At 40.2% G+C, this 13,151-nt stretch overlaps 1 protein-coding gene across 1 annotated transcript in view; it reads left to right on the forward strand.

The window, feature by feature from the left end:
- The window catches only part of SEC63 (SEC63 homolog, protein translocation regulator), a 63,709-nt gene extending 55,913 nt beyond the window's left edge, over nt 1–7,796 (forward strand). The window contains exons 19-21 of the mRNA XM_080390350.1: nt 5,047–5,145; nt 6,000–6,104; nt 6,686–7,796. Of these exons, the coding sequence (XP_080246476.1) occupies nt 5,047–5,145; nt 6,000–6,104; nt 6,686–6,829 (348 nt within the window). The 3' untranslated portion in view covers nt 6,830–7,796. The remainder of the gene's footprint in view (nt 1–5,046; nt 5,146–5,999; nt 6,105–6,685) is intronic.
- The last annotated feature ends 5,355 nt before the right edge of the window (nt 7,797–13,151 follow it).

Consider the following 13,151-nt stretch of genomic DNA (forward strand, 5'->3'; position numbering starts at 1 on the left):
TAGTCTTCATTTAATTTATAAAATCCTCTTAAACTCCTTCAGATACTTTCCTAAAAACTTTTAATGTATTATTCTTTCTATCCAGTTCCCAGAGACTTGGAAACTTGTATAGAATTTAAGGTTCCTTTTTGATGGCAGTAGTGCTAAAGTGGTCTTTTTTTCTGCTGATCTGTTATATGTAGATAGATTCAGAATTAAACCTTTCAGAGATACAGGGTTCTGATTTACAGTATTTTCTGTTTTTTTCCATGGAAGGTGAAAGTACAGCAGTGGCTGTAAGGTAGAGTTACGGGTAGAGTATACTTGCTCTTTATCTAACTGCAGGTGCCTGTGAGTGGGCGAGCTCCTGACCCCTCCTGTGTTAACAGTAGTGACAAGAGAGCTTGGCGGCCATTTGGATCAGCAGATTCTTTTGGATGGCTGCTTGACTTCAGGTCTCAGCGCAACAGTGTGGTGGCAACGCGATGTGCAGCTGTGGAAGATGGGAGAGGGTTGGCAAAGCTGCCGCTTCTCTGCCAGTGTGGTCTGGAAGTGGCAAAAGGCATTTGTGGAACAGTCTTTCCTGTAGAGTTCAAAAATACCCATCCACACCTGATGATGTATCAGAGAAAGGGATGTATTTGAGCGTGTGGTGACTCAGTATGGTGGATAGGCTGTGGTATCTACAGCAGCCTTTGGTGTTGAAAGTGTGTTCTGAGGTATCAGTTGTTAGGTGTTTGTGTAAGTCGCCACTCAGTAGCTGTCTGACAATACATTACAGCAATGAAATTTTGGAAGAGGATAGGATTTTTTCAAAGCGTGCGTTTTGTGTTCTGAGAAAATAAGTTAGGTCTTTGGGATGTGACCAGATTGGAACCAGGAGGAAGGAGTATTTGGCCACGCTTTCTTTCCAAGTCAGTGGTTCAGATGGTTTCCTTTGCCTCCTTGCTGTCTGACTAGGGAACTAATCTAGGATCCTCTTCTCTGTCGTTGTGCTGTCTCCAATAACAGGGGGGTGGGATGCAAGGCTTATGCCTGCTTTTGTGGTTTAAAGGAGGCAGCTGAGACTGGGAAGAACAAACAGGGAAACATCAGAAAAAAGGAAGACTCTGTATATATTTGCTCCCTCTTTTCAGTCCCAAGGCTCTTTATGTCTATACCGTGTACAGCTTCTTGCGCTTGTAAAATGCTCTGTTGTTTCCATGCTTTTGATCATACTGTTCTGCTGTTTTTACCTAGTTGTGCCATCATTAGAAAGTGAAGTGTGGGAAGCAAGACCTGTTGCTAAGGAGCCAGACAAGATATACAAATAAACCAAAGAAGCTGTTTTCTGGAAGGCCTTAGCTGACATTTGTGTGGCCTCATGACGTCTAATTTTGTAATGGCTGATATTAATGCTGTATTTTCCTGACATTTAGGTACTCTCCCCTCTCTCAGTGAAGCTTCCAGCAGTACACCAGCATAACAGAAAAAGGTGTGCTGGCATTCTGTTCTTCTGGCTGCCTTTGATCATGTCAAATATGCAGCAGAGTTTTAATACCTCCTTGCTGCAAAGGCAGCTGGCTTTGGTCATCAGTTTGAGCTGAAACAGGGTATGTGCTATGCCCAGTGCCACACGGGCACTAACTTTTCATATTTCTTTGACTGCACTGGAGGGTTCCTTCAGAGACTTTGCTTATACTTAACTCTGTACAAAGCTGCTTCAGCTCTGTGTAACCAAGCTGCTGGTGGGTTTTGTGATAAAACCTAAGTACAATACTGTGCTAAAAAAAAAAAATAAATCTAGGGCTGAATTGAATGCTTGAACTTGAAGATACACGTGTATTCTCTCTTGGGGTTCTGCAGCTGTAAATTTTCCAGCCTCTCTTCAATGATTTCCTGAAAGTTTAGCACAGCTGTACTTGGTGCTGTAGTTGCAGTTGGAGTGTGTTCAGGTAGAGTTGATTTGCAGCGTCTGAAGAACAAAAGCTATCTTACTCTATAAGTGTGTTTTTCATCTGTGATTTAGAGTATCTTGTGTACTGTGGTCACGGCCAGTTCAGAGGTACAGAGTTAAGGATAACATGCTGCAGTTGTATGAATATCTGAGTTTCCAGAGTTTATGGGTATGGTGAGTATAATACACTCACCGTATATTTTTATATATATGTGTATGATACACTCATATATATTTGAGTATGGTGAGCCTAATACACTTGTTCTTGGGAGATAGCCTTAACACTGTTTCATGTAAGTTTTTGGGTAGTTGATTACTGCTAGAGATGCATATTTAATCTGTGCAGGTTCCTAAATATCTTCTGCTCTTGCATCCATGGATCCAGAAACTGCACAGATTGTAGTTTTAACATTTTTAGGTAGAAACTGGCCCTGGTGTTCCAATTTCATTGAACATACTGGTTCTCTGGCATGCCAAACCTTGCACCCATCTGTTAAAGGGCATTTTGCCCGCTTGCCTGTTGGCTTGCCAGATTCTCACAGGCATAAACTTTAAATTCCACCCAATAAGAGAGAGGAAAATGACACTCCTGCACAGTTGTCCTTCTATAAAAAAGCAATGGCTTTTGGGGTCAGGAGCTTTACTTCCAAAGAGTTTAGGCTATAGATTCCTTTGAGCATTAGATCAATGAATGTAATTTGTTCTGGTATTTCTTTCCCCCCTTGGCTGTTTTTACTGTTTTTTTGTGAAAATCCAGTTTTGATCTTTGTTCTAAAAAAAAAAATAATTCCTTGCCATTGATAGTGATGGAAATGTACACAGTGTATAGTAAGTCAGCACACTGTTTTGGTAAAATAAATAACATACTGATACAAATGCAGATCTTTTTTTCCTATGGTCAGAATCCTTACAGGCCCAAATGGCAAGTAGCCATTTCTGTAATGAATCTAGCTTCTGTAGTTCTTGTTCATCTGTACTATTTATACTGTTTATCCTTCTATTTCTAGAGGCCCCTTGGCTGGGAAATAAACACTTTGACTGCATAAGATTCTTCTTTGCTACAGCTGTCAAACAGATTGACAGTATATTTATTGTTGAAACTTACAGATAAAATAACTTATGTCTTGTAATCACATGGGATGGTTTTTCATAAAATCACTTGGAATACTTGTAAAAAGGACTCCTTATAATTCTACAGATTCTGGTCTTAAGTAGTATATGAATAGGATTTTGTCCTGTTCTCAGAGCCTGTTTTTCTAAGTACGTGAAGGAATGCAGTTCCTTTACTGTGATGCAGTTCCTTTTACTTTTATATGCTGTAAAATGGGCATTAACATATTGAGTTAATTTTACACTCCTCTGCTCTGGGACTCAACGGTGCTAATCATGGTGTTTTGGTTGCTGGTGTGAGTGTCTTGCCATTGTAAATCTCTAGTTTGCTAGCTGAATATTTCAGTGAGATGGTGACAATTATTACCAGCATAACAATTAGTCACTTCAAAAAAGAAAAGGAGTAAATTTAGCTTTTGTAATTTTTCACCTGCATTATTTAAATTCCAGTTCACTAACCATTGGCTTCTGAAGTGTTTAAAAAAAAACCCAAAACAACCTCCCCCAAAACAACACAGCAAAGCTACTGAACTTTTGACTCTTTCAGCAGAGACAAAAATTCTTCAGATTCTACATATTAACAGTATTTGCTTCCCACCTGTGGAATTTGAAAGTGGCTCAGTGGTGTCGTTAAAATCCTTTCGTTCAGTCTTTCTAATGTTTTTAGATTAAAAACAAAGCAGAAGAACCACTTACATGTGGCACTGAAGCAACTACTTGATCATTGTTGGTGTAAATATACAAAAATTGGTCTCCTGGTTTGGAGTGTGACTTGCAACTGTTGTAAGATTCACGCTTTAGGGCTTCAGTCCGTTGTAAACGTGAACAGTTACCAGAACATAAGGAGTGAATAAAAAAGGGTTTGGAACACAATTCAGGAGTCTAATATCAGGGTTGTCTAAAAGGTGTGGGTTTCCCCCCTTTTTTTCCCTAGGGTAAGATTATGCTATTATGACTGTTACCTGTCTACTAAAATACTTATTCATAAATATGAAGAAGTCTTCCCTCTGTCCCCCTGTCCCTCATTATTGTCATACTTTTTTTTTTTTTTAAGACAAGACTTAAGGAGGTGAAGGAATGGAAACTTACTTTGCAGTACTAAACTAACTTTTTTGCAATAGAAAGGTTTCAGCTTCTATTAAAAAAAAGTGGATTTTGCCTAAAATGTGTGCCAGAGGGTTAATCAAAGAACAGTGGTTAAATGAAGAACAGTTGATGCTGAAGACCTGTAGTCTTTCCCATTTGAGAATAGTTGCTGAACTGCACCACAGTCTTAAAAAGTTTGACTCAGTTGAGGGATAAACTATTGTTCTTGTACAATGTTGCTGTCTTTTATGAGGACTACACATCTAATTTCATTTAGTTTAGGAGCTCTGCTTTAGTGCCTGTGGTGGCAAGACCTTTGAGACCTGTAGCTGTTTTGAAGGCTGTGTGATAGGCAACAGTTGTTGGGTATCCTTAACAAATACTAATAGTGCCTGCGGTTCATGCTTCCTTGAAGTGAAATCTTGGTATGTCCAAATTCCAACTTTCAGCAGATTCCTACTTTTTGGAGGGGGAGAGAAAAAGTGGGGCAAAGGGTACTTACCTGGAAAAGATCATTTACTGGAAAGAGAACTTTATCAGTCTTTTAGCATGCCTTGCTTTGTATGCTGACCTTTTTATCCAGGCTGGATTTCTGTTGAAGGACTTAAGGTAGTATTGTGTTGCATAAAGTTGCTCGTCAATCCTCAGTGGACACAATTCTTCAACGGTTCCATCTCTCACAGGGTAGCTTAGTTTGAATATCTGGAATGAAGCCTTTGGAGACAGTCAGTTACTTGTGATAACCTGTTTGCTTTCAGTGTGCAGTGCATACTATGTGTTTTATTCATACGCATCCAAGAGTTTTTACAAACCTCGCCAAACACAAACCACCTCCTTTCTATCTGTATTGTAAGGACCTGTTATAAAGTGTAGGGGCATAATTTTATATGACTTCAATAATCCTGGGTTGTTTTTTTTGTTTTCTTTTATGAAAGGAAAAACAAGAATGGTGGTGGCTATATATTGCAGATCGGAAGGAGCAGATGCTAATATGTATGCCATATCATGTTTGTACGCTAAAAGATAAAGAAGAGGTAATGTGCTTGAAAAATTTTATTTTGGCGTATTAAAAAACTGTACTGATGTGTCTTACAGTATACAAATACATTTAGATTTTAATTTTCTCATATGTATCTCTTTAATATGCAAAACACGCGTTACTCTCCTGATAAAAGTAGAGAAGAGCCTTTTAACTGTGAAAATTGATAATGGAGAAAGAAAAAATAGTTTAAGACTTTCAAGTTTCTTGGCATTATACGTTTCTTTTCCCCAATATCAAAAGCTGATGAAAACAAGTATTTGTACACAGTGATCATTCTTAAATAAAGTTACTCAAATGTGTTTGAAATACTAAGTGTTCTTTTTCTGTAAAGCAGAGACTGTGACAAATTAATTAGCCTCGGCTCATATGAACCTTTCTGAGACTGTAACCTTTGGCTGTGTTCCTTGCTTTTCTGAAAAATGGAGAATTGATGTATTTTGTTCTTTCAAACTAGATTTCATATTCAATTTCAAGTAACAGAAGAGTGAAGCTAGTACTTTCAACAAACTGAGTATTTCAGCCTCTTTGGGTTTTTGGGATTTAGGAGGCATACAAGAGGGTGAAACTGTACTTATTGTAAAGTTACTTGGTCTAATTCAGAAAAAAATGTGACTTAATTATTCAGCTTTCATGGAAGGTATTGTGTTTGGGTATTCTCTCTTCTGTGGGTATTTGATTATGTAGAGATTTTCAAAGAAATGTCACTTGTAAGAAACTAAAACGTTTTAAGAAAACAAGTATTACTCTTCTGTAGTAGCATTTACTGCTTGTTAGGGTACTCGGGTACTTGTTCTAATGTGTCTCTTGAAAGCAGTAAGAGCTTATGATGACGATTCTGTTTTGTAGGTAGAGCTGAAGTTCCCAGCGCCAGGCAAGCCTGGAAACTATCAGTACACAGTTTATTTAAGATCGGATTCATATATGGGATTGGACCAGATTAAACCATTGAAGGTGTGATAGTTAATTGTGTTACGTATTTGTATTGTATGAAAAGATACTTCATAGGCCTATTAAACCCCCCAAATCCCGTTATCTTTAAGAAATAAAAGTTTAAAATAGTGTCAAGGAGGGGGACTCAAGCTCTGTCTGATGCCAGTAGTGGCAATTTTACGATGGATTAAATGGCACTAGTTTGTGATGCTTTTGAGTGTCTGCATATTTTAATACATGCTTTCTCACATTTATTCAGTTTCTGCAGTATGGTTGGCTCTGGCTTTATACCTTGAGGTCTGCCATGCCTTTTCCCTGCCCTTAGTCCTAGATACATCCAGTTAGTGAGAAAAATCTGGCATGCCTTACTTCTGATAAGAAAAAAAACCAGAAAACTGCTGTTGTTTTGTTTTGGGTGGGGTTTGTTTTGTCTTTTTTGTGGGTTTTTTGTTGTTGTTGGTTTTAAACTGTCAGCTTTGTGTGGTGTGTCATTTGTTTGGGTTTTTTTTGGTTATTTGGTGGTTTTTTTTGGGGTTTTCCACATCGGTGTGTATTGTTTGTAACCCTTTTTTCCTGTCTTTTCTTTCTTTACCCAATTACAGCTGGAAGTTCATGAAGCAAAACCAGTGCCAGAAAATCATCCACAATGGGATACGGCAATAGAAGGTGATGAGGACCAGGAGGACAGTGAGGGCTTTGAAGACAGTTTTGAGGAGGAAGAGGAAGAGGAGGAAGATGATGATTAAACAATACTGTTGATTTACTACAATATCTGCACACACTGCAAACTCTTGGTCTGACTGTGGAACTGTACAATAATAAGAAACACAGTACAGAAACTTTGAGAAGGCTCAGTTTAATTTTCTTTACCAATTAAGAGTGCATTATGTATCTTCTCAGTGGAGGTGAAACCAATCTGTTGCCATTGATACACCTTGGAATATGCTTATGGCTCATTATAGCCTTCAAGTGCAGGATGGTGCGTTTGTTTCAATTGAAAATAAAAGCTTTTTTATTATAAATGTCTGAAAGTGTGGGCTATGTATTGTCTGATCAGTTTAGGGTCCAATTTAAATAAAAGGTACTATTAGCTAGGAGCGAAGTTTAAGTCAATTTTTCTGCATTAGGAATTTATTTTAGAAAACGTTTTGGTATATTTGACATTACAAATCTCTGTTGATTGAAACAACATCTGCTCAACTTTCAAACTTGATTGGTTCTGTGGTATTCATTAAATATTTTGCTGTGATACTGCTCACATTCATAGCTTTAAAAATCTGTTTTACTTGATAATTATATAAATTGGCGTCATACCCATTGCCACTTTCCATATATTCTGGAGGGCTGCTTTTATAGGACTGTTGCCTTTATATGCCCAAGATTATAATGGAAATCATAAACTTTCTTGACTCCGCCACAGGATACTTATTAATGGCTTAAAACATTTTTAAGCCCTTATTTCGTCAGATCAGCAGAAGATCTGAGTCTTTTGATAAAGAAAAAGTCTGAAAGCAATTTTGGGACCACGTGTTACCTAAGTTAGACGCTTTTGTGTAATACCTTTAAAAAAGGTACATGCTAAAAGCTGAAGTATATTCTTAACTCTGAATCTACCTGACGCTGTCGGAAACATTTTAATGGTAAAATACAACATGCAAAGAGGGCATGTTTTGTATCAATTTTGAATTCCCATCAATAAACTGGAAAATTTGATGGCTGTTTTGCATTTGTAATAGTGTGCATCTCTTTGAGTTTTTACCTCAGTCTCTTGCAGGGCTGTGAGCAAGACAGTGATTCTATCCCATGTCCTGTGTTAAAAAAACCAAGTCTCATTAGAGAATAAATTCAGGGAGGAGAGAATCAGAGCTAGTAGTGTGCTGTATGACATGACAAAAGCCATGGATGGATTCTTCCTTCCTCTCAATAAAACAAATGAAATTTATTAATTAGAAGTTGTATTTTTATATTTCAGAAATACATATGAGTGTTCTGCAAGTAGGAACAGATGTATTTCTGTTCCTGTCTACTGAACTATGAAAATGCAATGCTGTAAAATGTGACAAATGTTCATGAAGGAAAATATCCATCCTATGAAAATTGCCCAAAGCCAGAATAGTTGCACACTAATTTCTGACCTTGTTTTTTAGAAAGGGTTGTCACTAAAAATGCAAATTTACATTGTTATATTCTTTGTAATTGCAATAGTAGCAAATAAAATTGAAAATGTTCTCAACGAGATTATGGTATCTTAGTACATGTTGTGCAGGAAAAACCTGTAAAGCATGAGCAGTGTCAGGTATGCAGACTCAGGACTGAAGATTAGGTTTAAATTAAACGGCTCGTACACTTCATACCCTTTAACTCCGGTTTTTATTTGCGAAATACAGCAGAGAAATAACAATAAAAAAGCACTGGTTGCATTCCATGGGCTTTCAAGCCAAATACCACCCTGGTGAGAGGAATGCTTGAGAAAAGAGTCACAAGACTCCTTGTTATCAAGCAGGCAAAATGCATACTAAACTTGTGTTGTTCTGCAAGAACAATTGATAGTGAACTTCTATGGTTGATAAAAGTTGGAAGTGATCCAGGGGTAGTGAGGGGAGCTGGTGAAAGTGCTCACAGAGCCGCTTTCAATTGTTTATCAGCAGTCCTGCCGAACAGAAGAGGTCCCAGTTGACTGGAGGTTAGCAGCTGTGATGCCCATCTACAAGAAGGGACAGAAGGAGGATCTAGAAAACTGCAGGCCTGTCATTCTGACCTTGGTGCCAGGGCAGGTTATGGAGCAGGTCATCTTGAGCACCGTCACGTGGCACGTACAGGACAACCAGTTGATGAGGCTCTGTCAGCATGGGTTTATGAAAGGCAGGTCCTGCTTGACTGACTTGATCTTCTGTGACAAGGTGAGCTGCTCGGTGGATGCGGGAAGGGCTGTGGATGTTGTCTACCTAGACTTTGACACCATTTCCGTGTTCTCCTGGAGAAACTGGCTGCTAATGGCTTGGATGGGCGTATGCTTTGCTGGTTAAAAAACCCGCTGGATGTCCAAGCCCAAGGAGTGGTGGTGAATGGGGTTAAGTTCGGTTGCTGGCCAGTCACAAGTGATGTTCCCCAGGGCTCAGGATCAGGGCCAGTCCTGTTTAATAACTTTATTGACAATCTGGACAAGGGGACCAAGTGCACCCTCAGTAGGTTTGCAGACAGCACCGAGTTGAGCGGGATGTTGATCTGCTGAGGGCAGGCAGGCTCTGCAGAGGGAGCTGGGCAGGCTGGACCGATGGGCCCAGGCCAGTTGCATGAGGTTCAACCAGGCTCAGTGCCGGGTCCTGCCCTTGGGTCACACCAGCCCCACGCAGCGCTACAGGCTGGGGGAAGGGTGGCTGGGAAGTGCCCGGGGGAAAGGACCTGGGGGTGCTGGTCAGCAGCCAGCTGAACGTGAGCCAGCAGGGTGCCCAGGTGGCCAAGGAGGCCACCAGCATCCCGGCTTGTATCTGAGACAGCGTGGCCAGCAGGACTGGGGCAGTGACCGTCCCCCTGTACTGGGCACTGGTGAGGCTGCACCTCGAATCCTGTGTTCAGTTTTGGGCCCCTCGCTGCAAGAGGGACGTGGAGGTGCTGCAGCGTGTCCAGAGAAGGGCAATGGGGCTGGGGAAGGGTCTGGAGCACAAGTCCTGTGAGGAGCAGCTGAGGGAACTGGGGTTGTTTAGCCGGGAGAAAAGGAGGCTCAGGGGGATCTTACTGCCCTCTACAACTGCCTGAAAGGAGGCTGTAGGCAGGTGGGTGTCGGTCTCTTCTCCCATGCAACAAGTGACAGGAGAAGAGGAAATGGCCTCAAGTTGTGCCAGGGAGGTTTAGATTGGATATTAGGGAAAATTTCTTCCCTGAAAGCATGGTCAAGCATTGGAACAGGCTGCCCAGGGCAGTTGTTGAGTCACCATCCCTGGAGGTATTTAAAAAACGTGTAGATGTGGTGCTTAGGGACCACACTTGGTCTAGGGATGTGGCCAAGTGGACTTGGCAGTGCTAGGTTAATGGTTGAACTCAAAGATCTTAAAGGTCTTTTACAACCTGAACAATTCTATGACTATAGTTAGGAGATACAATTGATAACGAGAGCATGGGGCAGGGGGTGTGTGTGCTCTTGCTACTAATTCCTAAATTTTGCTATCGAAAGTCAAGGTATATACTTGCAAGATGTGAATACATGGAGGTGATTTTAAAAAAGAAGAAAAATTAGGTTCCTTGTCTGAACACTGAAGTATTAAAGATCGAAGCTGACAGCTGGGATTACACTGAAAGTGTGCGAACCAAGGATAATTCTGTTGGGCTAACAAAGGCTAAACCTAATACTTCTTCGAATGCGGATCTCCTGTACAGTCAAGGTAACTTAACAGAAGATGTGAGGGAAAGAACTGTAGTGGTATTGGAAATCCAAGGAAGGCATGCTAATACTTTCTCTCCTAAGAATATCAGCTATTTAGTTGTGCATCATTTTGCAACATCTTCAAGGCAGAGGCAAAATGGAGCTTCACACACTTAAAAACACCAACTGCAGATGCACCACTCTTACGAGTGTTTACGACATTATGAAATTGTTGGTTCATCTATCATGTGGTGTGTCTATTAATAACCATTTTTTAATAACAATTTGAATTGTCATTCAAAGATTGACTAACTGTCTCTTGAATAACAGTTACCGGGGGTAAAACTTTAGAGGAAGAAGCATTTTGTGTTCACTGTTGTATAAGCCTTGCTTTTTGATAGAGTTTAGCAATGAGTTCAGCTAACTTATATAACTCATATAGAGTTACACCTAACTCTTCTGAAACTCGACTAGTAGCTGAAGAGTAAAAATACCCTAGAATTAAAATCTGCTTTGCTGCTGCACCCCCTGTGCAATAGCAGCCCAAGCATAATTTGGAAGAATCTAGTATTTCTGCCCTTCTGCTGTCACACTCCTCTTTGCAGCCTTTTGTTCTGTATCAGAGCAGGCATGTGCACAGCTGGACTGCCCACCCAAGCAGAGACGCTGCAAATACCTTCAGGGATTGCAGTAAGCTGCTTCCAAAGGGAAAAATTTGGACCTGGCTAAAATAGGCAGGATGATGATGTGGTACAACTGGCCCAGCTTTTGTATGGATACGTGTGCCGTAACTTCCAATTACTAGAGGGAAGCACCATGAATTGGATTTAGGGCAGATAAACACTGCTTGTTGAAATACGGGAAAAATTTGGAGTAGATATGTGTAAATAAAAGGAACAAGTTATAAAAATGGAGGTTTGTTTTGTTTGTGTCAAGTGATTTAACCTTATGCACCCTCCCACCCCCCCACCCCTCCCAATTTTGACGGTCGTTGATTAACATTAAAGGAAATTTCACTTTTTTCCTAGTGTGATGCTGGGCGACCAGAAAGTTACACTTCTGCAAAAAACGGATAAACCTTCCCTAAGTTGCAAAAGTCTCGTGAGCGGGAAAACCCTTAGGCTGGATGGTGCTTTTTCAAGCGCGTGGCTGCAGTTCCAGGCTGAACTCCAGCAGAGGGAGGCAAGGGCATGGATTTCTTCGGGAACCCCGGGAGTCTTCCAGGGGAGACCTAGCGGATTTTGAGCTGTAGGTTTGGTTTTGTTTTCCCCCTTTCTGGAGAGGGAAGGCATAGATGGTGTTTTGTTTTGTTTTGTCTATTTATTTTCTTTTAAAGAAACTCTACTGCTACACATGCATTCCCCCTGTTTTTATATGTTTATTCATGGTCTCGTCGTGTCCCCCCCCCCCCCCCCCCCCCCAACTCCTTACTGACTCTTTGTTTAAAAACTGATGAAGAAAACTAATTCTAATATTGGAATCATTTAAATTATTATTATCATTTAATTCTTTTAAAATAAAAACTTGGCAGACAAAGAAAGGCAGACCCTCCTTTTGTAGTAGGAATTGGGGTGTTAATGAGTCCATTTTGAGCCTTAAGCATCCATTTTGAGCTTTAAACGTTGCTCTGCTTTTTTTTTTTTTTTTTAATAAAAAAAAAAGTATTTGCTTAAGGTAGACAAGTGAAGGTATCTCCAATTCAGCTGTATTTTAAACTCTGCCAAGCGAGGTATGTTAGGTGGTTCTACCATGAGGATGCCCACACCTCCAAGAGCTGATTTATGGGTACCTGGAGTGCCTTGCAGGCATCCACAGTGTGCCATGGTCACTCGAGTTTTACATTCTGTGCAGAAACACATTTAAAAATGCCCCTGGCAGTATTGTCTTTAAGATTGCGCAGGGTGATGGTGCTCTCTTTTCTTAGGGTTTGTCGAAGACTTGGCACAGCCTCCGAGTGCTGGACTAGAGGCTGAGGATGTGCTTAAGCTCATTTCTGTTCAGTAAGGTAAGCAGATGCTTTGCTGTTGGTGCGATGTTGGGGCCTTAGCAAGTCCGGGAACAAACAGAAGAGGTAACTTTGGGTGACTTGTGGTCAGTATTGAACTCTAGATGGGATACCAAATTTGTACACACTATACATCTGGGTGATGTTCATGGCTTGCACTTAATTTCTTTCATGTCAATGTTTTGTTTTAAGACACAATGTGAGCCCACACAGACACTATATAGTTAACAGAAGTAATTTTCTGCCAAAATTGTTTATATTTATCATTTGGTTAAATAACAGAACTATTACCGGCAAGCAAACCTATTAATAAATCTAATTAGCACAATAGATTGTAAAAATAATGATAATATTTTAAAGCCAAATTGCATACACTCTACCTAAAATTTAATTTCAAACATATGCTGAGTCAGGAAACATTTTCAACCTTTCACTGTGTATAAGCTTTCCATGTATATGCTCTAATAATTAAACAGAGAAGACGTTACTGTTACATTGCATGTGTGGAATTTAATGGCACAGTGGAGGCTGCAGGGACCACCTTGAGCAATTGTTTTGAATTCATCCATCTTTACTTTAAAATAAGGTGTGAGTGCTTTCCTTTTTATGCAAGCAACATAGCTAGATGCTTCACAACATAAAGCTGGAGGCATTCTGGGGAGAAACCCTAGAAAAGCTGGACATCTTGTGGGTATCTCCTGCA

The sequence above is a fragment of the Falco punctatus genome (assembly GCF_963210335.1).
Source record: "Falco punctatus genome assembly, chromosome: 5".
Taxonomy (NCBI): Eukaryota; Metazoa; Chordata; class Aves; order Falconiformes; family Falconidae; genus Falco; species Falco punctatus.